The following is a 22,246-nucleotide window of genomic DNA, read 5'->3' as shown; positions in this document are numbered from 1 at the left end:
CATTTGAATGATCTTGTTAGTGCAGATTCTTACTGGCTAACAAACACACAGAGAAAAATCTTTGCTGTTTTCCTTTTCAAACAATATTTTCTTACATAAAAAAACGAAAGGCCACAATTCTTCTTTCATCTGGTAGTACAGTGCATTTTACAAAAAGAAATACAAAATCGAGTGGCTTCCTAGTGAAGGCCAGGAAATTTAGCTACACAATCTGAATTCTTCTCAGGGCAAGGGCTGTTTAGAACAACTCCTTGTGAGAAACACATAAAGCTGATTGCACTGTTTTCAAGTTCAGAACAGATCTGCACCAAAAAAGGAAGTAAAAGGTGATACTCAATACACCAGGAAGACAGAGTATGTGGAAATCAGGTAGTTGCATCATACAAGCAGTCTTGCTTCCTGCTGTGGATGTTTTGATTGAAACATGCTCATGTAGTGGAATGAGACTCTAGATTCCCCTTTAAATATTTGTAATATTTTAATTCTGGTTTGCAATAAATAATACGCCTAATCCATGCTCCCTCTCATTGCCTTATGATTATCACTTGCACTGCACATCTTGGCTGCTCTTAGCACTTACAAGGCTCTGATATATAGCTAAATGTTTCTGACTCCATCTGCTACAAAGAGAAGTGACACAGAAGTGCTCCCCAGCCATTTTATTGCAATTTAATGTAAATCTGTTATAATGCAGATGATGAAAAGTGCGGTGGCTTCCATGAATTCTGAAAGCTGCGATTGGGTTGTGGCTGCTGCGCTGCCCTCTGAAGATTTGCTGGGTTTAATTTTACATTGCACAGCCATTAGCTGACTGAGGTTCCTCACTGAATCATGCTGCCAAAATACTTCTTCATCCTCCTCTTCCTTTTCTCCTCACAGTGACCTCGTTCACCCAAGTTTTCCAACCCAGTCTCTCATTGCTTTTATCTTATAAATTGAAACCTCCCAGTACGTCAGAACACAGAGCCATGCAATTGACCCCTGCAATGGATTATTTTGTTAACTCTTGTTTGTGAGAATATCATAACATCCCTTCCAATTTGCTCATTGTGATTCTCAGTGTTGTGCAAGGAACAGATTTGTCTTACCTGGTTGCAATAGGAGCTTGCCTTTACCATGGCATCATGTGTGATCTTACTGCCATCGTGTAAAATAAGTGGTGTGAAATGTGTTCTCTGCTGCTTAGTTGGTGGAATTTGTAGATGGGAATTGGGGTGGTCAGATTCTGTCATCCAGCATTAACTTATGTATAGGCCCTTAGGCAAATGATTTTTTTCCCACTCTTTTTTTTGTAAATATTACTGTTTAGAATGATAGAATTGCCTTCAGTAGAGTAATTAAACGGTGGCAAATCAGGTAAACCTAGAATGTAATTAAAGTACAGTAAAAACTCCTGTAAATGATAATTGTGTCATTCCCTCAGGGAGCAGGTGAAAATAATCTTTTTGATAGAGTATCATATCTAGAATCTTTACACATGCCAAATGACATGTTTATCCTTATGTAATTTGTCTAGAAGTAATTGACTACAGTATTTTAAAAAATAGCTAAAAATAAGGAGAACATCCTTTTTTCTTACAAGTTTTTCACCTGCAGACTGGGGAGTTACCCAGGGAAAGATTTTTTTTGTGATTACATTCTCCAGTCCAACTGCCTGGATGGGGTAGAGGTGAAAGGGAAGCACTAATTAGACACAGACTTCAGATTGGTTGAATTATTAACAATGGAAGTCATCTTGTCCAAAATAATAATGCCTTACTTTGTAAATTCATGAACCGGGGAGTAAGGCAGAAAGTGGTGCTGACTCCACCAACAATATATTCTAAAGTATTTAAAGTTAGAGCATGAATTCTGTTGCATGGAATGATCTGTAGTGATGGTAATCTTCCCAGTAAACTTTGTGTGGAATTTTCCTTTTGTGTATTGTCCCTAGAAAAGTGATGATTTTTAGCGAAGACTTTGGTGTGGATGTTTACATAAAATCTTTATTCCAAATGCAAATAAAATTTGAAGTGGATAGATTTTTTATGAACCTTAAAAAAAAGGCTCTTTTTTTTTGTGTGTGTGCAAAACTGACTCATTTGCAACCAGTTCTAAAAGAAACTCTGCAAACCTCTGAAATGCAAATTTATTGAAATGAAACAATCCAGTCACCTGAGTCCTTCTGCTCCTGCAGCAAGGTGAATACCAGAGGAATAATTTCACCTAAAGCTTTCTCAAGTGTTTTTCCTTCATCCTCCAATTGAAGATATGTATTTTTTTATTAAAATTGACTCTCAATTTTAATAATTTATTTCCTTTCTTCTTTTCATTACAGAGAAAGTCCATTGTTGCTGTGAGTTTCATTGCTGCATTCCTCTGTCTGATCATCGTTCGTCTCACAAATGAAGTAACTTTCCCTTTGATCCTAAACTGCTTTGGACAAACCAGAGTCAAGTGGATCCCATTTTCTAATGGCCAAAGGCAGCCTCTGAAAACTCATTATGGATATATAAATGTAAAAACACAAGAGGTAAGACCTGCTTTTAACAGCCTGGCAAAATGGACCAGTAGATTTCTTTTCTCCAGTCACATCTAATGCTTTTTTACAACCTGCCCAGTGCGAAAACTGAACAAGGGTGTTTCTGAGAAAAGTGGCTATTTTAGAAGTCTGCTGCCACTTAGATGACCTTTGAAATTTTAAAAATTTCTGTCATGTCTGCAGTGGAGAGAGCAGTGAACTGGCCTCAAAATGACCCTTGATTGAGTGAAAACTTGTTTATACAAACAAGAAAACCTTTCAGATTAATTTCAATCCTTCAATCCCTCTAATGCAAAAAGAAATTTTCTCGTGTTTGTTGTAATAAGGTCCTAAAAATGTTTCATTTTGCCGGGGCTGCCCGAAGAAGAAGTAGCTTATTTTTGTTTGTATGGGCATGAAAGAGGAAAAGGGAGTGATTTGTGAAATGAGCATATGTGAGTCTAGTAAATGTTTAAAGCTAGAGGTTTACTGGATTTTTCTGGAAGTATTGCATTAATATTTGATAACTAATTCAAAGCTAGGTATGTGTTTGCATTCTGTACTTTAAATACATAAATAAATTTAATTAAATTAATTTAAGCAAATAAAAATACTTGCTGTGTGATAAAAATACTTGTCTGATGAAACTAAGTTTTACAGGGACTCCTGCTTTAAAGTGCCTTAGTTGTCAAAATTTCTAGAGCCACTGTTGGGTTTTGGTGGTGGTGGTGATGCATTTTCTTCAGGCTTTTCTTCTCTCTTTGTAATATTTTTAAAATGGAAACTTTCAAAAATAAGGTAACATAAAAAATGAACTCTTTCTATAGTTTGTGATCAGTTATAGCACTGTCAATCATGAAAAATACTATCAGACTTTCAATAACTGTTAGTTATTTTTTTCTATAAAATTGCGGTTATTAATGAGTGAAATTCATTCACATAACAGCTTTTATAGAGAATGAAAATGCTTTCCCACTTCATTGTATTTAGTCCTGTAAGTGAATTGGACTAGCCAGTTATTATCCTACCTTTAGGGGGTTAAATATGAAAGTCAGAATGACAGAGGGGCAGTTTTTAGGAGACAGCTTCTTTTAAACATTTATAGCTTTTAATCATTGCTCCTGTAAGATGCAGCACTATTTTGGAGGCCAAAGTACATTATCTATGAAGCAGAAAAAGGACAAGCACCTGAAAGGAGAACTGTTCCCATGTGAATCGTAGTCCCAGGGAAAGGAATGGGAGGTGCTGTTGAGCTCAGAAGGGTTAAGGCTCCATGCAGCATCTTCATCCCTCTAGAAATGAGAGGGCAGCGTGTTCTGCATGTCCCTGGGCTGTTGGCACAGTGGCAGGTGTGGAATCTGAATGAGGCAGAGCTGCCACGGTCACCTGATCACTATCGGTCTGAACTGATAACTGAGAGCAGAGGAGCATGCTAATCTGTTTTTATTCACCACTGCCTTCATCAGACGTTAGAAGTAGTTTGTGAGGGCCTTAATTCATTCTTAAATTTGATAACACGCTTGGAAGTTCTAACAGTAAATGGAAATGAATGTCCTGAAAGCTGGTGACCGGTATAGATTTGTAAGACATTTGTCTCAATTTAGCTCAGGTCATGAAGGACTCCTTAAACTTAGTAATTTTAGTTGTTTTCCCTGTTGTATTTGCAGATTACATTAATATTTGCTAATTAAAATGATAATGAAGAACCTGAACATGGCTTGCTTATTGTAAATGCACTGATTTTTGACTTAATTATTCCCTGTGCGAGGGAACTTTTGTTGTGATGCTCATGTGAAAAGCTTTTACATAGCTCATGTTCCTAGCTCACAATCATAGCTTTCTCAGACTGTGATTTTTAGAACACATTTTGCTTTGTCAAATAAGCATTTGTATACTATTTGTATTAATATAGCCAGAAAATCTCAGTTATTAATTTCTTTATTGAATCAAATACATTAATTTTCTGCTCATTTCATAAAATTAAGATATTTTCTTTTTTTTTTTTTTTTGTGCTGCTGTGGTATGTAAGATAAGCAGAAAAGTCTACTCTGTGAAACAAGCTAATGGCCCAAACAGATGTGGACAAGTTTTTTGCAAGATGGGACACATGATGTCTCATTATGGACCAAGTGGTATAAGGAAACAATACCACAAGGAAGTATCAGAAAATAAAGTGATGGAAGAGAAGATAGGAGATAAGGCTTTTAAAGATGTGAATTTTGGCTTTTTCTCTTTTCAGATTCTGTAAGGGAATCTTTTTGCACCTGTTGAATGTGCTCATGTTCTAGAGTGTCCTTTGAATCCTGTCACCCCACTGGTGTCTCCTGCTGTCTGATAGCACTCCCTCCTGTTCCTCAGCCACTTCTAACATCCTTCTTCTTTTCTTCACATTTGTTCTCTGTTCTCCTTTACCTTTTCCTCTCAGGCTGCACTCCAAGGTCTGGCTGCATGCCAAGTCCTTAGTCTACTTAAATACTTAAATGTACAAGGTCAACAAACCAGAGGAGTTAGGGTAATTTGCCACCAACCCAATCAGTCATCTGAAGTGACAGGGAAGATGGAAAATCTGGAATGAAGTACTTCTCTGCATTTCCTGTCTCTATATTGCATGTTTACTTTCTGAAGAAAAGGGAAAACCAAACCAAAAAGGCCCAACCCCTCAAACTTTTCCATATCAATAAAAGTTTAAGTTAGGAGGAGCTGGTTTTTTTGGGGTAAGTCTGAGTGGGATGAGACTTGAAAAATCTTATGAGATGATGGAAAATCAATTACTTGGTTAAAGTGGTAGTGATCAATCATTTGTATTAAAAAAGATCAGGAAATATGATGATATGAACATTAGTGTTTATCTCAAGTAAAAAACAATGATGTGGCTGTTATTAGGTATGATCAGAATAATGCTGTAAAGACATTTTTCAAGGCTGTTGTGTATTTGACTTGACACTGTAATATTGTGGAATTTTTATTATTAAAAATTCTGAAAAAAATTAAGATTACTAAAACTAGATTGTATTGGAGTATTTAATATAAAATGCAAAGAGAGACATAACTTAATCTGCAATTAAGGCTGTACATAATACAGGGTTGTTGCTATGGTTTCCTTGATTTGTAGCCATAGCAACAGCTTTGGAAAAGCTGTCTTTATGTACAGTAAATATATTAGATTTGAAATACAAATAGATGTGAAGTGTTGTATATACTGGGCCATTATGTCTAGGCACATTTTAGTTTTACGTTGGAGATATTTCTAAAATAGAGGATTTTTCACCTAGAAAATTTGCATCCTGAGCCCACCCTCACTCCCCTTGGTAGGAGAGGATCTTATAGTAGCCTCCCATGATGTGATCTCTTTCCCCTTTTCAATATCCACATCCGAGGTGACTCCTTGAGATTTGTGGGAAACCATGCCTGTCTGTTTTGCAGTATTGCTGTCTCGCTCAATACATGAATTTTGACCTTTCAGTGAGAAGGAGGTGTATGAACAAGATGACCTTTCTTTCCCTTATTTCCTCCACTTTGTGCCTAAGGATTTTTGGTGAGAGGTCCCATGAAATCTGTCTTTAGGAAATGTCATGCCTATCATGTCTTAGTTATTTTTATCCTATTCCTGGTGATTTTTTTCCATAGAAAATATTAATTTGATACAACTCCACAGTGGTTACCCAATTGAAACCTATTGAAACCCCCCATCCACGTCAAGCTGATGTAGTGACTCCTTTTGTATATCAGAAATGGGGAAGCAGATAAAAAGAAGCAGGTAGAGAAAATCTAACCTTCCTCCTTCTTTCATACCACTCCTACTCCACAAAGAGTTCTGGCAAAATTAATGAACATCATGTATTTAAATTGCAGCATTATGACATCAATTTAAAATCCATTAGCAGTTTGAAACTTTATGCTAGGCAAGTCTAATAGTGTTCTTGGATATTTGATTGTGCTTCCTGAAAGGTGAATATTGAATAGATTTTTACTCTACCATCAGTATTAAAATAATATAGCATTTTCCTTCATACGTAAAATCTGAAATATAGCTGCAATAACACTTGAAGCATAATTATAAAAGCGTGTTCAAGTACTGAACAAAGATTAAAACTGTTCTTGGAAAAGGGTAAGTTCTGAGATGACCTAAAATCCCTACATTAAACTGCAACTGTGAGATCTAATGGCTTCCTCTGAAATGAATTCCGAGGGAGCAAAGAGCCTTTGTGTCGTGAACATTGAAGAATCTTGCATTACAGTGATGAGCCCTAGATAAAAGGAATGTGCATTGTAGCACTTAAGACTTTTTAAAAATCCTGTCATAACAGAAAAGCTCATCAGTACTGTATTGATATTGAAGAATAACATTTGGATCATATTATCCCATACCATTTTGTCCCTAACCTGAACAGACCTGGGTACAAGCATTAATTGCTCACCACTTGTGGCACACACAGCTACAAACATGTGTGACTGGACTGCTTAAATCTGATTCCTTTTTTTTTTCCCTTTTTGCCAGAAGTTCTGTAGTAGAACTGGGCTGAAATGAGTGGAGGTTTCCACAAATGAAATACCCAATATATGAATATTAACAGGAGGCTACAGACCTTATAGATATTTGTGTTGTCCTTCTTATTATTCTTTTTTTAACACAGTAAATTAAGTGCACTTAAAAATTACATGAAATGTAGAAGAAAACTAACATAACATGCAGAAATATGAGCTGGGATGTGGTCTCTGGCTGTAATGTAAGGCACATACAATTTCAACAATAGCAGAACTATAGTTTTCAATGTGTTATAAGTAATCATTAGATGGACCCACACCTACCATGACACACCACCTTCTAACAAAACTTGAAAAACTGAATTAAAAAGTGCATAAGGAAAGCATAGAATGGGATTGATGTTTTAATATTAGTTCCTCTCCCGATAAGGGAAGTAAGAAATATTTTCAAAAAGACTGGAATTTTATAAGAAATATTATAAAAACTCTAAAGCTAGCAACCAACCTAGGAAGGTTTGCTTTGCCTCTGTTAGTAATGGATGAAAATGACACTATGAAGTGTCAGTGGAGAATATTGGAGTGCTATTGGAGAACAGCTTTGGGTTTAATGTCAGAAGAGAAGGTACCAGACTGTGAACTTGAATGGTGTGTTCAGCTGACTCCAGAGATGCTCATTTCATCTTGGGAGAAACTAGGTCCTAAAGAGGCTAAAATGCTACATCAGCCAGAACTCCCTGTGTCAGAAGGTTGCTTTAGTATTTAATTTCTGACACATGGATAATTTCTATCCTGTCTTTTCCTTTGGGATCTTGTTCTATGTTACAACTGAAGAATTCACAGGATATTTTGGTAATAAAAGGTCATCTGTTTCATAGTAATTTATCATTTATATCCCTTCTAAGACACTTTTTTTGTCAGTTGCACTATTACTCATTATTTCAGCCTCAGAAATAATGTAATAATAATAAGAATGAAAGTACAACTAAAAACACATCTTCTGGGTATTTTTCTGCTTCCATTTTATAAATTTTTGGGAACAATTTTAGTTGCAAGTATTGCAGAAGGATTAGTTACATAGCACTCTAAATGACAAATCACATTGTCTGTTAAACTTCCGAGAGACATTCATAAGGTGGGTTGGTGGTTCCTGTCCCCCTACCCCAATTATGTTTTCTAACTGTACCAGTGCTCCCATTCCTGGCTCTGGGAGCCACAGGCACACACTCAGAAATAAAATTCCTGCCAAGGACCTTAACCACCAAATGAGCAACTCTAGGAACACATCTTCTTTTATAGAAATAGAACCCACTAAACAAATAGACCTCACCAGAATCCTCACTGCGCTCTTCCTCTCTCCAATCCTCTTTTGGCCAGGAAGAAGAGAGAATGATCCAAATGAGCTGCAAGGTCCACTTGAAACCACTCAGGCTGTTACGAACCTACAGGAGAGAAGGGAGCACAGATAATGTGTGTCCTCATTGGAGCAAATCCTGCCAGCTCAGCCATTTTCCTTCTGTATATATGGAATTAGCTTAGGTTTTTAAAGCTGCCACGACTCTGATGGTGTCTCATGAGGAAAAAGTCAAGTGCCAGGATAAATATATCAAGTATTCTATACAGAGGAATTAAATCTGCTCCACACAGAGCCTCAGTGTGATGAGTCAAGCAGTGCTGCCTGTGTGGCAGCTCTGCTTTAAAAAAAAACAGACTAAGGGACTTGAGAAGAGATTAGTATCAGCCAGTGAGCTGTGCCTTCAAAAGTCAATCCCTAAAGAACCTGGGCTGGTAGAAATAAATGTCTGCGATGCAGTCATGGGCTGGATTGATCTGTTGAATGGAGCTTATAGGTTGTATTGCAGAAGGTTACTGGTATCAAAGATTTGCCATCCACCTTGGTTATGTGTAATTTTCTGAGATTTCTTCCACCTTCTTGAGGACTTTTTTTTTTTGTTGCTGCCAAAGGGTAGGGTTATAGTAGCTAATGTTAGTCTTCCTATTGAGAGGATGCCAGTTGTGTTCTCCATGTGAAAAGTGTGAACAATGTCTGCCCAAACAAGAGACATGACACCTAGAAAATTGGCAGGGGATCATCTGGAAAACAGAAGAAAAGCTGACTTTTGCAGTTAGCTAGTTTGATAGGCAAATTTCTGTCAGCAATGTTTTGTTTGAGTGGCAGGTGGACCAGAAAAGGGAATGGAGTATTCTTTGGACTGGTAAAGAAAAGAGCAGAGAGGTTTGGTGTTATGTCTTCTTGAGTGAGACCAAACCTCTGTGAAAATCAGAAAGATGTCATGAGCAGATGAGAGTGAGGCTTGTCAAGGGGAGGAGGAACTTACTGATCTTACTCTGGATGAGAACTTACTTCTGTTACTGTGACATGTTTTCAGCTTTTGTCAGTAATAGTTGCCAAGTGAAGGATGGGCTGTTTTGCATTAGTGGCAGGCAGGGTGTCTCCTTGGTGTTCCAGTTCATCAGCTGGGAGAGCAGTGCCCTATCATTTCTTCCCTGAATATCCTCCCACTACTGCTGTTTAAAAATGAGGATGCCTTCATTAAAAGAAGCCCAGTGTCACTCTCAGTGCCACTCTCCTGAGTTTATACTTGAAGCCCATTTCTCACAGAGATTCAAAGTGTCCATTGTAGCAGAGTGTCACTGGTTCTGGATTTGGTGATGGCAGCTGAGGTACAATTTGTACTGGTGTATAAAATACACCACAGAGTAAAAAGAGTCACTAAAAATGGAATTTTGCTCTTATAATCGTTCCTACACAGGGGCTTCCTGCTGGCTGTGGCAATCAGTGAGTTTAGCTCTTTGAGCTCTTGCCCAGCACAGCTATTCTGGCAGAGATGCACAGCACAGAGCTGACCCAAAGCTATTAATACCTCCCTGCAGGGAGCCGCGTGCCAGCCGCACACAGACGTGTGTGGGTGCACATGTAAACACAGCAGCTAGAACTCGCTCAAGAGACAGACTCCTAACACTGACAGTCATGCCAATTACTAGTTAGCTTTAAAGCCACAGCCATCTTCCTTGAAAGCCTTTGCTTTCCAAGTTTGCTCCCATGGCCATCTGTCACAGCCTGCGTTTGGCAGCTTCAGGTTCTGCTGTGAGGCTCTGCGGATTGAGCACAGAGTTCTGTCTTTTTTATTGTTCTCTGAGTGGGTGGAAAGTTTCTATCACATGGGCCTTTCCTCTTAGGCTTTTTTATTAGATTAAAATGTAAACCTTAAATGCATATTTGAGCTGTTAATCTGTGCTATCTGCTCTCAAACCAGGAAGGAACAGGTGGACTGGTGTAAGTGCTGCACAGAGAGAAATGAGCTTGGAGACCCTCTTGCAGCAGATGCGAGTTGTACCATCAATAATTGCTTTTCTTGGGATAATTTCTCTTGTCTGACTGAATGGCTTAGTCTGTACTATCAAGTCTGTGTTGTTTGGTCTGTAAGAGACCTGTATGAATGTTTTATCAAAAACCTCATGTCCATTAATGACATTACTGTGCTGGCAGTGTGTGCATCTTAGAGCTCTACTTAATAGACTTACAGTATCTGTTACAAGGAGCTACATTTTCTATGGGTGTAGCTGTAAATTTTGTGTTCTCATCACAAATAATTTTATACCTCTAAACCAATAAATTGTATTCCTACCAATGGTGGAAAGTTCATTGCAAATGGTGTCCATGCAGCTGCATCCTAAAATGAAGACCAATTCAATCTGGGGAGGGGTGGGAGGAAGAAAAATGAAGTTCTGTGTTACTTGCAATATTTCTTCCATCTTTATTTTTCTTTCTCTCTAATTGATATATTTTCCATATTGAGCTAGTCAAAGATTACAGTAATCTGTTGTTTCCTGTCACTTAGAAAAGTAGTTGTCCCATTAGATGAATAAATACAATGTTAAATGAAAATCCCCAAACAAGTGCAGAGAAATTACTAGAGTGATTTTGGGATTGTCCTCTTAATAACAACAATTCATCCTTCTTTTTAATCCCCAACCCCAGGGATCCACATTTACTGCCTTTACCAGTCAAGTCCTCTTTTCTGCACCTAATAGCATTGAAGGACCACTTCTTGAATTTGTATTTAAGAGTTTCTTGTAGTTAGGACCCAGAGTCTTGGATTTGAAATTGATGAAAATGCTACCAGTCTTAGATCAATATTTCTTCAGCGGATGAAACCTACTTTGTTCTAGTTAGAGACTGAAATGAGCACTCAAGGGTCTCGTATTAGTTACACCAGCCAAAGTGCAAGTTGGTTTGGGTTGATTTCCCTGGTTCTAGTTCAGTGATGCTACCACCCTTCCTCCCTTCTGCCTGTTTCAGTGCTGGTACCTAGGATTCACATTTGTAAAGAGAAAAATAAAATTTCTGGAGTGCATCAAGTTGAAAAGGCATATTTCTAAGCTTTTACACAGATACCTTCAGACTCCTATGAAATGCCTAACTGCATGCACAGGACTCACTGCAGAGTAGTTCCAGGGCAGTACACTGAAAGCTTAGATCAGCACTGGCAAATATCCTGCAACAGAAATTAAATACCAAGGTGAAGGATAAAGTCTGGCCTTTAGGTAAAAACAATAACCCTGTATTTGATGACATACAGTGTCTTATGGAATTGATCAATGAATGACAGTTTTGTTCTCAGGTGTTTTTTGTGTAATTAATTTTATTGATTTATCAACATTTTCCAGCTTACAATACAGTTTCTTGTGTCACCTTATTCCTAACATGTAAAAGATTTGTAATGTCGATCCTATTTCCTATTAGCTCTGTCTTTTTAGAGCCAGTCCATGATGTACAAAACTGATGATTTTTCTTCAGCTTCCCCTCCAGTTTGTCTTTCCCTTTACTGCCAAAAATTTCTTTCATTAACTCATCAGATTTCCTCTTTCCCCAAAATATATTACTATTTATGCTTTGAAGGCATAGATTGGAGATTTAGGAGATAAAAGGCTGTTGTTAAGCTACCTACTGCTGCATTCTGTGCAAGGTTTGATTCCTGATGGAGTCAAAATGTGGCCTCAAGATGAACATATTGATCCAGTCTTCTGGTAGCAGGCTTTGGATGAGCATCTGGAAATAGGTTTCAAATCAGAAAAACCTGTGGCAAAATTGTGTCTCAGGTCAGTTCTTTTTAAGTTTCTTTCTGATGTCCTTACTAGAATGACTTCTTTTTCAAATGGAATAAGCCCAGAAAAAGTTTATTTGAAGCCATGTCAGTGTTTCCCAAAGGCTGAGTACAGGCCCTTCTCAGTGTTTCCAAGGCTCCGGTAAGAAGCCAGAAAAATGCAGTTTTCTCAGCCACATAGCAGATGGTGCTTCTTCATGAATCGTCTCCATGACAGACCTTCAGAGAGTCCCACAGGAGTGTCTTGGGGGTAGTGGGATCATCCTTTGGGATGCTCCATGCTGGTGAGGTCACTCTGGAGCTGTCCTGTTCGTTTCTGCTCCAGTTGGCCCTTGGTGTTGAATGTGCCTTGTCACCATTGGTGTCAGTGACAATAAATGGAGCTGATGACATTATTGTGAGGCAAATAATGATGATTAGTGTTGGTCCTTTACTCAGAAAGGAGTGGGCAGAGGAACAGGCTGGAACTCTTACGAACTTGTCTCAATTTCTGTCCTGCTGCTGATGTGGACCAAAGTATTCTTCACTGCTTCAGGATCATCATGTTTGTAAAGGATTCAGGTTTATAAAGAAAAAGTAACATTTTTTGATCAAATTACTTGTGGTCATGTTCAAAAATTAAAACGTTATGGTCATACTGACTGTCATAAAATGATCGTGAATCTACTATCCCAGCTAGATTATCGCTTATTACGATTGCATTACAGCCAGAACTTTATTGTCAGAACCACAACAAAAATAATCTTTGCACTGCACTAATGCTTCATTCTGATTGACAAAGGATGAGGCAATCCACGTACTGTGACAGCAGCGTTGGCATGTATTATATAATGATATATAGCAACTTCCATAGACTGCCATTAATTTCTGCATGAATCCTGTCTGTCTTTGATAAGCCTGTGTAACTCCTAGTAAATTATTTTGGAGCTGAGCATAAGCATCAAGGAGAAAGGACTTTTGTAGGGATGGGGGCTGGTGATAGCTGAAAATGAGAAGGCAAAACTGACAGATAATTGTAGATGAGAAGTCATTTTCAAGCAATAGACAGAGGTGATATTGTTTCCTGTTTAAAATTAGTTGCCACCTGTTCTGGCTGCAGTGAAAGGTAAGTTCTGCTGTAAAATCTAAATCACTTGATCATTTGTTATGTATAGGCTGTTGATAGTAACATAGGAACCAGCTCCCTCCACTTGTTCTTAAATGGCTTGCTTCCATTCTGGTAGGTGTTATCCACTCTTCATTTCCTGGGGAAGAAATGGCCCTCTGTGAGGCTGTTTATCTGAATAGTGCAGAAATAATTTTCTGCAAACGTAACTATTACCATAACAGAGTCCTTAAAAAAAATTACAGTGACACTCCGAGTTTTCTAAGATTGCTGTCTTCCTTTAAGGTCTCTATTACCTCTGGTATTACTTCCAGTCCTGTTCACTGAAACTACAGTGCATGTCTGCCACAAATAGCATGAATAATGCATGTATTTTTCTGCTGGTTTCAGTGTGTGCTAAATAGTTGTATATACAAAAAATAAAATCTAGAGCTGAAAAAAGCCAATTGGCCACTCATGACCCCACTAGTACATGATTGACCCATATTCCACATTATCTCAGGTTTTAACCTGCCTGTTGCTATAATTGCAATTCTTGGACCTTTACCCCACATCCCTTAGAAGATCATGTGGTACCACTTGAGTATTTTCTGAGATTGAGATATGGCAAATAGTACAACTGTTTGTATCTCTTTATTTCCTGTTTCTTTAAAGATCTTAGATGTTTCTAGTTCTTTTTCTCTTTTTTATTCCAGTGTGTATAGACACTTGCAGTTTCACCTTTATCACCTTGTTATCAAGCAAAATGCTTCCTTATTTTTCCTAAATGATCCATAGAAAGAGCCCACTTTTTCTTTTCTCGTTTCTTGCTGTTCAGTTTCCTAGAACTCAGTATGGGAGCTGTAATGGAAGAGAGGAGATGATGTAACATGGTCCCTTTGTTTCTAGATATCAAATTACCTAGGACTTCTTTTTCCTGACATGTCTCGGATCTTTTTCATGAGATGAATCGCTTCGTTATTTTCCAAGATGATGCCACCATGTTACTTCCCTCATGCTTATGACCTCTTTATGCAAATACCATTTATTTTCCCCTGAAGATTGCTTGTAAAAACAAATGCAGATTTTGCAAAAAAAATAAAAAAAAAAAAATAAAAAAGCCAAAAATATGGTGTTGTATGAGGCCAATCAAAAAGATATAGAATTAAAAGGCAAAGTGATTTTTTTTGTTGGTTGGTTGGCTGGTTTGTGGTTTGTTGGGGTTTTCCTCCTTAGTTTGTTTCAGTCCATATCAGAAATCTTAGAGTGGCTTAAATTATTCTTGAAAATAGAATTTTTGGTCATAATTTTTCCTATTGAGTCTGCAGTAGCATTCTTGCAGTTTAAATGCTCATGTTCATTAGAGGAACAGTTTTCATAATGGAATAAGAAAATGGATCTGTTAAGAAATTACAGCTTCATTTTATGTTCAGAGCACTTGATTTGTATATACATTTGTATTTCTTGTACATTCAGATTAATTGTTCAATTATCTAGGAAGCTGTATTCTGAATTCGTGAAAATCTGTCTTTTTATCAGTCTTTAGTAAATGCAAGAATGCCTCTAGTAATTTCCCTTCACTCACTAAGCATGTCATTTTTCTTTGAAAAATCTAGTTTTTCTGGCAAGATCTTTATAAACATAAATATAATTTTAGCAACTACATATCACTAAGTGGCATTTCTATGTTAGATGTGAGTGAGTAGATATTATTGCATAATACATCTTAAAATCTGTTCGAATTTTTAAATTGCTAGAGGATTCATGAATGTAGTTTTTAGTTTCTTTCCAATATGAGTATCTATCTCTCTATACAACCATTAGTTATTTTTAGATGCAATGAAGTATTTATGTATTTTAGGATGTCCAAGAGTTTTTCTACTGTTTTGTATTTGAGATGGCATGATTTTTAAAAGTGCTCAACACAGAGGCAGTGTCTATTATTTAATGACTGTGGTGATTTGAGAGGGTAAGGGTGTTTCTGGATTTCACAGTTAGGTTTGGTCCCAGTAACACTTGGAGTGAAACCTCAAGTTCTCCTCTTTGTGAGAGGAGACTGCAAGATTCCTTTCCTGTTAAACAGATACCTGTTTTGTCAGGTTCACAGCCCAAATCCTGTCAGCCTCTGCAAAGCACAGGTCACAGCTCCATGCAATAGTTGTAAGAGCAAAGGAGACTGAAGAAGGTGAGGAAACATCTGCATATATTCAGCATATCAGCTTACCCAGCCCTGTGCTCAGTGCCATTTAAAGCCCCCATGTTTTGCCCCTCCATAACAGAACAGTGCACAGTAATCAGTAGTGTTTTTGGCTGTATTTTAAATTCTGTTGTGAAAGGATGCCCAGTTTATTTTTGCAGCAGAAAATGGACTCGACATGAGCTTTGGTCCATAGGTAATAGGTTCTTGAAGGCTCAGAGTGTTTCTTTCAGTAAAATGCTAATCTGGTAAATTGGTACATTTAGCAGTTGTCTGGAAATGCACCCTTTTGTGTAATATGTAGTTGATTGTAACAATTATGGATGCTATTTAATGGTGCCATCCTTAAACTTTCCAGTGTGATACTACCTAGAGAATTTGTTACTGATGAAATCATTATAGTGTTATAGAAATGAAATAGGTTGCTGCTGAAATTACTCTCAAAATCTAATTGTAACTTCACTGGAATTTTTCCCATGATGGATGTTAAGTATATCTGTATTTCTTATTTTTATAGAAGCAGCAATTTTATTTGTATGCTTAATTTTATTCCACTATCTACTGTGTATATATTACGTTTTGCTTCTCATTTCCAGTTGTGGTCAAATACAACTTTAGTCCAATTTGGCTTTTATCTGATATTTTTTATTTTTATTTCTCCTGTCACATGACTGAATAAGGTAACATATTTCTTGAGACTTCCCTAGGATTTCTCAAGTTAACACAATAAAGAGTTCTATTTTATCAATACCTGAAATGATGCAAGTCCTCTCAGTTTCCTTGTGAGGGCTTCCCTGGAAAGAAGAATGTGTTTTATAATTTCTGATTTCTAGCCTTCAATTCAGATTATTTTTTATTTTTTTTAAAAAAATCAAATCCTTTTTTGTACCCGAATTGTTGTTGCTGTACCCTAATTTTCCATCAGAAAACTGAAATTCATGAATCCATGCTTCTAAAAATGTACAAGATATGCTCCATCTGTACAAAGTATAATAATGTGTATTTGAACCCTGTGCTCTCACTGTTCTTAGAAGTAGGCTGCCCTCTCTCCTAAAGAAAGCTTTGCAGAGTAAGGAGGGAAGTATTGTTGGCATGGTTTGGATAGTCCCATGGATTTCTATTATTTTGTTTAACAATTCTTTCCAAGGATTCTCAGATACCCAAAGCTATTCGTTAGAAGCAAGTATTTCTTAAAGCCATCATGCTTATGCCCTACTGTTGAGAAAATTGCCATGGAAGTGTTACCTGTCAGCCAGGTGGTCCCCAGTGATGGGCAGCAGTGACCTTGCTGGGGTGTCTCATGTGAATGCAGGCGGCTGGAGCTGTGCCAGCCATCCCCCAGACCTCTGCTGCAGTGTCAGCATTGGACACGAGCCCATGGCTCAGTCAGAGACGTGAATCCCTGACCTTCCAGTGGAGAGGCAATAGTGCTGCCAGCTGTGTTATGCTGACAGGCAAAGGACTTGTTTTTGAGATCCAGAAGTGAAGAAATGGAGCTAAAAACACAACACAGACTTGTAACTGTTGAAAAAATGTAGCAGTAAACCCCAGACAATCTTACCTTCAGTTTCCAAATTATTTTGTTTTCCAGGTTGCTGGGAGTAATTTGCTTCATTAATGCAGTTCTGCAGCATGAGCTATTTAAATTTTATCCCAGAATGAGTTCTTCTAGCTGCATAAAAGCCTTTTGAAAAAGGCTGATTTATGTCACATCACAGCTTTAAATAGAGCAATTGTGGTTCAGTGGCAAAGCGTCGGGGTCAAGGTCTGCGTTCCGCGTCCCGAGTGCTGTGCATGGATTTGCATGCACACAGCTTACATTAGCACTAACACAATTTGTGCATGTGGCCCCTGTGCAGTAGTTTAGGAATGTAGCCCTCAATAGAGAAGATATTTACAGCACTGAAGTTCATGTTGGGAAATATGAACAGCTGTGCTCCAAACAGAAAACACACATCTGAAGTAAGACAAGCATACTGAAAATTATGTCCTGGCAGTTAATGTTTTTATTTATACACACTGCTAGGCAAAACTGAAAGGAAATACTGTTCTTTCAGGATTCATATGTTTTGCAGAGCTAATAGGAGGAAGCACCTGTCATCAGAAAAGATTTTTGCTGATTATAATTTTTTTTGCTGCATTTCCTGTAAGTGTTGGTACGAAAGAAATATAATTAATAAGTAAAAGCTGTGTCACTTACTAACTATGTTTTACTAGCATTCAGATGGCCTCTCTACTTCTGAATACTCAGTTGAAATTATTCCTTTAGAATATTTGCATAGATTTTTAGATTTAAATATTTTGGATTTTCAGTTCTAATATCTCAGCACCTGCTGTGCACAGAAAGTGAGCACCTGAGAAAGGCATTATCCATCATGCTGTTATGGGGACTTTGTATTTACTTGCATAATGCCTAGAGCTGACTGGTTGCTAAATCCACGGCAATTTTAGAGGACTTTGGAAAAAGAAGTTTTAATTAATTTTAAATTTAGCTGATGGAGCACATGCCAATACCTCAGATTTCACCTGCTGGGCTTCCCTGGCATTAATCTGCCTGCGTGTTCCCCAGTCCCTGCAGGGTCACACCTGGGGGGTTGTTGGCTCTGTTCCACTGATGCCGTGTTCAGGGCTCTTGCAGGAGGAGTGATAACTCTCTGACTAACTGGACCATGCTGAATACTTTGCCTTCACAAACAGCGTTACCTGTGGAGAGGTTTGAGGTGGAGAGACTTTTTTTCAATAACACTAACATAGCAAGGCAGGTCTGTTTTGCAGATTGCCAAAGTGAGACATTGAGGTTGTCATTTACCTGACACATGAAGCAGGTCAGACCACAGCTCAGGCTTCCCGAGTTCAAAACCCCAGACCTTTATTTTGCCTTGCTTCTGGGGTGGTGGACTTGTACGTCCAGGGAATAATTTGTATTGCCAGATGGAAATCTGGTGGGTGAAAGACACAAAAAGCAGTCTAGAACACGGTCTTGATAAATACCACTTAATTAGTTTACATAATGAATTTTGGAACATGGCTATCTGTTAGACAAAAAATTTTGGGTGCTTCTTTAATATTAATATTTTATTTCTTAATGATATATTAGTTTGTCAGGTGGAAATATTTTCACTAGAGTTAGTTGGAAAAATATTTTCCCAATAACAATTATGACATTATAATTACAAAGGAAAAATAGTGTGGCTACTGAAGTAGAGAGTGGTGCTCTGCTGCTGCGTTAATTCAACTGACTGAAATCTGTGTGGAGGATAGGCAGGTTCTGGCCCTGCTGGACAGCACAGGTGTCACTCTCATGCTCTGGACAGATTTCTTGGCTCTTCTAATATCCTTTTTTACTTTTGAGGCTGACATAATATTAGTAGGGTTGCAAAGTCAAGGCTCAGGAACTGGGGAATGCCATAAATAACTTGTCCACTTTTGATTCAGAATTCTTTAATGTATTCATAGCTCTTCAGAGAGGGACAATTTCAGCCTCATTCATTGTCCAGATTTTACCATTTTTAGTGCTGGGTGGAAATGTATAAAGAAGTTGCTAGGACTACTGCCTCATTTGCTGAAGAAATGAAAAGGTGTGAAGGAGTTGGGACACTACAGGAATGGAAGGCAAGGCTGTCACAGTCAAGTGTTAATGCTAGCTGCTATATTCTATTCTTGCCTCTGTTACAGAATTTCCATGTGATTCCAATCTAATCAAGCTATGTTTTTACTAATTGTGTGTGTTTACTTTCTGAATGCTTAGTTTGAGACCCTTGGGTCTGATTTATGAAGCACAGACAGCTCAAGTCAATGAAAACTGTTTGAACATATAAATTACCAAAGAATTCTAATTGTTCCAGGTTCTGTATGCCAGTGAGTGTATTCTTCTTAATTTAAATTATAACTTTTACTTAAATTTCTCAGACCCCTTTAGCTGAAGAGGACTAATACAATCTTTTCCTGTCTCTCTTTAGAATCGTATTTGAGAAGGGAGGAGCTACTGTGAGTGCTGAGTGACAGCCCAGGCAGAAATTAATAAGTCTCAGAGCAGGGTGTGAATAATGCTCGATAAATGAGGCATGGGGACACATTGACTAATAACAAGAAAACAAAGGCATTGAGTAGCTGCTCATTATGTCAGTCAGTGCAGGCAGGGGTCCAGTGGAAAAAATAGTAGGTGGTCGTGTAATTAAAGATAGTATCTTAATGCATGCACACAAGGCTGCCCAATTAGGGCTGCGCAGCAACTCTAATTCTGACACTTCCCTAAATTTTCAGTGCTTGATTTTACACATTTAATGTTCCCTAGCATATTTTTGGTGTATTTACATATATATGCTCCCCCATTGCCTTCTTCATTGCCAAACTGTTAATTAGGTAGAACTACTGAGAAATGCAGTTGGATAAACAGGGCTTTGCAATGAACCTTGGATATCATGCTGCAGAGCAGGAAACCTCAGGCTGCCAGAGCTTTGAAGGGTTTACATCAGTGGTAATGAATTTGTTTTCTTTGCTTAATTATTTTTAGGAAGTTACGTTTTTGGTGCAGTCTGTTTTCTTACTCACTATGCTATGTTATTTGTTAAGCCTTTATGGCTGATGGTCTGGATGAAGCAACTTTTAATGAGACTTGTTTTCATAAGACTCTTCTCCTGGGGCTGTGAGTTTAGTGAGTTGGGTCTTTAGCTGTGGCTCTCATTTAAAGCAATAAATTTATTTCACCCATTTCTTTTGGAAAATTGTGATCTGCAGCTAGATACTTTGATTTTCAAGTGGGATTACCTGCCTGTGTGATGTGGAATTTTTCAGAATATCACAGAAGAACAATAAATGGAAAAATGAGAAAAAAGTGGAAATAAAGTGGAAAAATGAGAGACTGGGAAGGGAGAATGAGGGACAGAAAAATAAATAAGCTTTATTGAGACTTTTTGTCTTGTGCATGCACATAAATTATTTCAGTGCTTCAGTGATGCTGTTCTCCTGAGCTGTTCCACCACAACTGCTCTGTAAGTGTTCTACTGATGCAGGAGTCCAGTATTCTGAAATATGGCCTCACCTGAGTATGAATATGGCCAAGGGTTGAGCAGGGGCTGTGTTCCCTGTGCTTCCTGGCTGAGGAGAGATACCTGGATCTCTCTGTTGTTGACACCAGCCAGAGCACAGGGACAAAAGGAGGGATGTGATGAGTGAGAGCCACCTTTGCTATCCCTAAGAACTTGCAGAGTTACAGCAGTCTTGTTTCCTGGTAAAACTACATTCTTACATTCCTACTCATGCTAGATCTGTCTTCATACCAAAGGGACTGCTGGTGGTGTTGGGTAATCTTCAGCATTAGTAATAGCATCAAAATACAAATCCAGGTGATAGATTCAGGATTAGAAAGCCTGAAAAGCTGAGCCTTTTTTCACCTTGCCCTGTCTAGATACTCATAACTCAATTATTTTCTTTCCCTTTTCTGTGAATTTACCTGAAATGAAAAGGTGTCATTATGGTGACAAGAAATCACAAATGAAGGTGTCTTCATTATATGTCAAGCCATGCAGACATCATCTTTAAAGCACTGTTTGTATTTTTTTTGCAGAACCAGTTCTTGGACTTAGAGTCAAATGTGCTATAATTAAACATTGATTCTCAGGAATGAAGGGATTTTTTTTTTTCTTCTTTAAGGAAATGGATTTTAGGTGAGTAATGGAACAAAGGAAACACAGTATAACTTCAGTTTTATGTCAGAAAATCAGCTGCAAGCAACCTCTTACTTGCACCTAGAGCTTAATATTTATTTTAGTTTTTCTTTCATATTGTCTTTAGTTGTATCTTTTTCTTTTGATTGCTTAGCATTCCAGAATTCTAGCCTTTCACAAAATATCTAAAGTTGCAGTGAAAATAGATGTCTGACTCTGAAATTATATTTACTATTTTCATGCACTTTTCATAACACTTTTACCAAGCCTTCTATTCTTAGAAGCCCTTTTGTTTTAGAAATTGCATGGAAATAATTTGGCAATTAATTACATTATAGCATAGCCTCATATTGTGAAGCCTTTTGGGATATTTTGTTGAGACTTAGGTTGGTATGGGCTCTGACAGTCACAGCATTTAGGTAAACTACAAAAATTTTTCAGAACCATTGTTAATTTGAGCTCCATGGCTGAATGTTGTGACCCATGTTTTCTAGTTAAGGATTTGTAGAGTCACATTTTCCTGTCACTCCCTGTTCATGTGAATTAAAAGCTGAAGCACAGAGAACACAGATAGTCAGATGATAACAAACAAGGATGATGGGTTCAGTATTTATCCAAAACTTAGAATATAACCTGCTGCTACACTTAAGATTCTTCAAGAATTTGGTCTTGTAGTGTCCCAATGTTTCCACCTTACACTGTTTAAAACTCACTGTCTTGGATGGACCAGTAACATTTAAGTGCTCAGACAGACAGAAGTGACCTCTGTGAAATCTTTATTTCTCTCTGATACTTGTTTAGCAAAACACCTCAGCTCATGCTTAGTCCCAGGTATGTTTAACAGGGGCTTCATCCCAGACCAGATAAAAACATTGATTTTTTCATGTGTTTTGGAATGGACCCCAAAACATTTAAGCACATGAAAAATTCTGTATTGGCTGAATTACCTCCAATTTGTAATAAATAAAAATTTTAAAGGGAAATAGTAAATGCATGTACATTGAAAGCAGTGAAACTAGGAGACATTTACACTACATGAGTATTCTCTGAATTCTCTTTCCTTTTTTTCTTTTTTTTTTAACAATTTGCTTTATCACAAAACCCCATGATTTTGGTTGATTTCCTGCTGTATTTCTCATCCACAGTAAGCTTCCTTCTTGCAAATTGCAGCTCTGGATGCTCACTAAA

The 22,246-nt window shown here is 37.7% G+C and overlaps 1 protein-coding gene across 1 annotated transcript in view; it reads left to right on the top strand.

Annotated features, from left to right (window-relative positions):
- The window catches only part of ST6GALNAC3 (ST6 N-acetylgalactosaminide alpha-2,6-sialyltransferase 3), a 218,304-nt gene that overhangs the window by 98,194 nt on the left and 97,864 nt on the right, over positions 1–22,246 (top strand). Inside the window, exon 2 of the mRNA XM_005521051.3 lies at positions 2,318–2,512. Coding sequence (XP_005521108.1) covers positions 2,318–2,512 — 195 coding nt within the window. The remainder of the gene's footprint in view (positions 1–2,317; positions 2,513–22,246) is intronic.

Source organism: Pseudopodoces humilis, chromosome 10 (genome assembly GCF_049639895.1).
Source record: "Pseudopodoces humilis isolate 2021_Gansu_Grassland_sample_001 chromosome 10, ASM4963989v1, whole genome shotgun sequence".
Lineage (NCBI taxonomy): Eukaryota > Metazoa > Chordata > Aves > Passeriformes > Paridae > Pseudopodoces > Pseudopodoces humilis.
Note: the sequence above shows the minus strand (reverse complement) of the source record. Positions and strands in the feature narration are given on the sequence as shown.